The 4,196-nt window shown below is 45.4% G+C and overlaps 1 protein-coding gene across 1 annotated transcript; it reads left to right on the top strand.

Annotated features, from left to right (window-relative positions):
* The first annotated feature begins 1,717 nt into the window (after positions 1-1,717).
* LOC135675196 (protein G1-like7) lies at positions 1,718-3,422 on the top strand. Its single transcript, XM_065185471.1, has one exon. The coding sequence runs from the start codon at positions 1,956-1,958 to the stop codon at positions 2,628-2,630; it is 675 nt and encodes a 224-aa protein (XP_065041543.1). The 5' UTR covers positions 1,718-1,955; the 3' UTR covers positions 2,631-3,422.
* The last annotated feature ends 774 nt before the right edge of the window (positions 3,423-4,196 follow it).

A 4,196-nucleotide genomic window follows, 5' to 3' on the forward strand; every position in this document is an offset into this window, starting at 1 on the left:
TCCCTACTAATTAAACACTTGGCTTCTCACTCCAATTTTAATTGCCAAGTTACAAAACAGTAACGACACCCACTTTAGTTGACATTGTTCCTTGTTTGATTGTAATTATGTTGAACAACCTTACAAAATTGAAAGAGAGATCCATGCATCCGAGGAGTTATTATATAGTGAGATCTAAATATCGTTACTTTGTATAATAAACGTTTGGGTGAGCATCTTTTGCAAACCTGACTATCATCACGGTGCATCCAACTTACGATATCATAAAGTTTGATCCACTCAGCCTCGTGTTGAGGCATCAGTTGCAATGACGATGATATGTTATGGGATATTACGATAAAACATTAAAAGTAAAGAATATGAAACCTTGATTCAGAGGACGATGGCTATCGAGGCTGCATATGAAATTATTATTGTATGACGATAAGAAGATGTTAGGATGATGATGATGATGATGATGATGATGATGTGTCAGTTTGAGATATCACGATAAAAACACTAAAAGTAAAGAATATATAAAGTGTTGATTGGGAGGACAATGGCAGTAGTAGTGGCTGGCTGGCTGTACATGAAATCGTTATCCTCGGTGACGTTACCAAATATGCACGATATTAGAGTAAAACCCACCATATCTAATCTCTTGTGGAGCACCAAAACCTACTCTCTTTAATCGATCCACACACACCTTGGGAAAATAAAAAGGCTGACGACAATAAATCAAACGAAACCTCAATCGGCACGAGAATTCGAACTCCTCATCCATATGGATTGAACTTTTGCCTAACGATTAGGTATCAGTTGGGTCCACGGCAACTCGAAAGTCTTCCCATGATTGATGTGACTGATAGTTCAAGGCGACCTTTTTGGCATGAAAAAAATGTAAACACGATCCGGATTCGAGAAGAATGAATGATTCAGATGGGTAGTTTCTCCTGGCAAGCAACAGATCATCGGAGAATCGATTCTTAAATGCAATGTAAACATCAACCCACGTATGCTGCTTCCGAGGTGGTCAATGAATGTTAAGGATGTTGTCCACTTGGTGACAACACCATGATGCTTGTACTACGTAAAAAAGACATCTCTCTCTCTCTCTCTCTCTCTCTCACGATTTTAATGCAAGCAAGCTAGCTTTTGATATTTACAAAAGTGGTAAAATGAGATCCATGCGGAGCTCAAGTCAAATAAAAAAGTATGGAGTTTTTTAGGGTTCAGAATTACTCGTCCGAAGCCTTGGATAACTAACTATCTACGCTTACGCCCGTCGCTCTCCATCTTCGACTGGCCTGCCAACAACAAGTGTATCTATCTATCTGATAGTTTGCATGGTTCATTCTTCCGGGCGCTTAATTTGATTCGACAGTAACTTTAGCTTATCCTGTAATAATTAATGTTGTTGAGCGTTATCACTGGGGGCTAGAGAATCCCATAACAATATGTAATCCTAATATGTTGATTTGACATCCGTGGAGTAACTTGTCCGAATTCTCTCGAGTCTAGTCTACTTCAGCTCTCATCCCGTCAACAACTTCCGATTACGACGTATCACAAATTACAGATAACTTAGTTTAGGCTTCGATATTGATATCACTATAACAAATAAGATCGAGGTGGCCATCAGAATATTCTAATGCGATCAAACAATGGCGAAATTTAATAGGAGAGATGACAAGCAGCTACTCATCCACCACTGCTAACACAACTAGTGTTGAAACGTCACTCTTTTTGTTGGTGACGATCGAGAGTAAGAAGCAGCACATCTCTGCTTCTCCGTGGCTTTGCATCACTGTTACCAGTCCGTTCTAGGGTGCTGACCGAGGGGCCACCACGTGAATTCCTTCTTGCCTCTTGGTTTTACCCTCCCCCCTCTCCACTTTTCTCACTCTTCTGTTGTCTTTCGTATTCTTCCCCATCCCATACATCCATATCTCCCTTTCCTCTTCCGACGTCGGTGCATGGATTCGACTGCACCGGAGGGCGATCCCGTCTCGCCGGAAGGCGATGCCCCATCCCCTTCTTCCGGCGCCGCAGCCGCAGCAGCGGTCCCAGGCGGAACGGCGGACGCGAGGGCCCAGGCGTCGCCAGCGCCGCTTAGCCGGTATGAGGCGCAGAAGCGCCGGGACTGGAACACGTTCCTGCAGTACCTCCGGAACCAAAGGCCGCCGCTGGCGCTGGCTGGGTGCGGCGGCGCCCAGGTGATCGAGTTCCTGCGGTACCTCGACCAGTTCGGGAAGACGAAGGTGCACGCTCCCGGGTGCGCTTTCTTCGGGCGGCCGACCCCGCCGGCGCCATGCCCGTGCCCACTGAGGCAGGCCTGGGGCTCCCTGGACGCCCTCATCGGGCGCCTCCGAGCGGCCTACGAGGAGAGCGGGGGAAAGCCTGAGGCCAATCCCTTCGCGGCTCGCGCCGTCCGCTTCTATCTCCGCGAGATCCGGGAGAGCCAAGCCAAGGCCCGCGGCGTCCGGTACGAGAAGAAGAAGCGAAAGCGAGCGCCAACTTCAGCCGTCCGGGACGCAGGCGACGCTTCTTCGTCTGCTGCCACTGCCGCCGGCGCCACGAGTGGTGGCTCAGGGTCGGACGCCGGGGAGGGATCCTTTACTGCTCAGCCGGGTGGGTCATCTATCTCTTGATCGAGTTGTTGTCCTCTTTCTTTGCCGTTTTTGAATGCAGATGTTGATGATGATCATGGTGAGTAAGTTAGGAAGAACCACAAGAGTTAAGTTGCGGTTGAATTCGGGCGATCTTCTTTCATACAACTTTGTTTTGACTCTGAGCTCAGCAATCAATCAAAGATTTCATGAAAGAAAAACAGATATTGCGGTGTCCTCTCTCTTCTACCTTTTTATTTTTGTGTTGACGGAGTGCTTCTTTGAATTATTATTATTATTACTATTTTTAATTTTTTTTGTTTTGCTTTTTTAATTAATTGTGCAACGCTTAGATGTTTGCTTTAGAGTTTAATTCGTTTGCATATACATTTTAGTAGTGGCGTGATTGATACTCTTTCAGCACAGGCCCTCCAACTGCTTCCATCTTTTTGATGGCTATGCGCTGTCTTGAAATCCGAATGCTTCATCTGTTGCATATATAAACTCCGATCACTTCAATCCTTGTTATATGTATGCTCCCTCCGGCAAACTTCCATCTCTTCTATGCTACCCTAAGGGTGCTTCAAAAACCTGATGATGATGATGTCGTTAGATCTGTCGCCTCATTCAGAACTTTCTTGTGATCCGGTGATCAGTTTGCTTGGCTCCTTTGTGGATGATTTGGCTGCAACTCCATCTGGTTTTTTCTTCTTGCTCGTCGTTGTACGATTTAGTAATTTTCATGGAATACTTGTTTCATTTATTATGCCTTTCTATTGATGAGTTTGCTTCCTGCGTTATGGAGCAGACAACTCCACTGTAGGTTTGATCTCAGGCTCTCATTTTTTACTTCTACCCCATATGAGTGAATGTTAATACTCGCCCTCCATTATTTCTTCGGAATGGCAGCTCCACACGAAACGAAAGAACACTAAAATCAATCGACAACTTCTCCTATTCATTCCTGGATCTTGGCTTTCTTCTCTTCTTGTCATCGGCAGACATGACTGACGGGAGAAGTTTGAAGGGAAGCACCCACACGTGTTCTCTCTCTCTCTCTCTCTTTCTCTCTCTCTCTCTCTCTCTCTCTCTCTCTCTCTCTCTCTCTCTCTCTCTCTCTCAAAGCTTCATCCCTAGCTCAGACTTGCAGTGACACCAGTCTCCCCTTCTCTCTTCCGCTTCTTCTTCTTCTTCTTCTTCTTCTTCTGATCGCCACCAGTTCCAGCTGCCTTGCCACTCTACGCACTATCTGGGTTTCCTGTTTTTCCCTTTTTAGTGTTATGTGTGAGCAATTGCAACTCTTTGACCAAGAACCACTCCAACTCGAGCAATTCTAATGATCTGCACTGTACACAGTACATTTTTCTGCACTGCTCACTCTGAACTGCTTTAGTTCTCATGGCAACCTCTTTACCTGCAATTTTCGCTACTACTGGCGATGGGCCTCCTCTGGATCAGATGTCATCACAAGAATAACAGTAAAAGAAAGAGAAAGAATAACAGTGAACCTTTCTCCCTCGTAGTGGACCAAGTCCTTGGAATACTTTTTTTCATTTTATACTAGATTTTGAAGCTGAGCCGAATCATTTCGTTTGGCTTCTCGACCCC

Source organism: Musa acuminata, chromosome BXJ1-5, assembly GCF_036884655.1.
Source record: "Musa acuminata AAA Group cultivar baxijiao chromosome BXJ1-5, Cavendish_Baxijiao_AAA, whole genome shotgun sequence".
Lineage (NCBI taxonomy): Eukaryota > Viridiplantae > Streptophyta > Magnoliopsida > Zingiberales > Musaceae > Musa > Musa acuminata.

Excerpts from the sequence above, each read along its gene's own strand:
- LOC135675196 (XM_065185471.1), top strand. The coding sequence starts at position 1,956 with ATGGATTCGACTGCACCGGAGGGCGATCCCGTCTCGCCGGAAGGCGAT.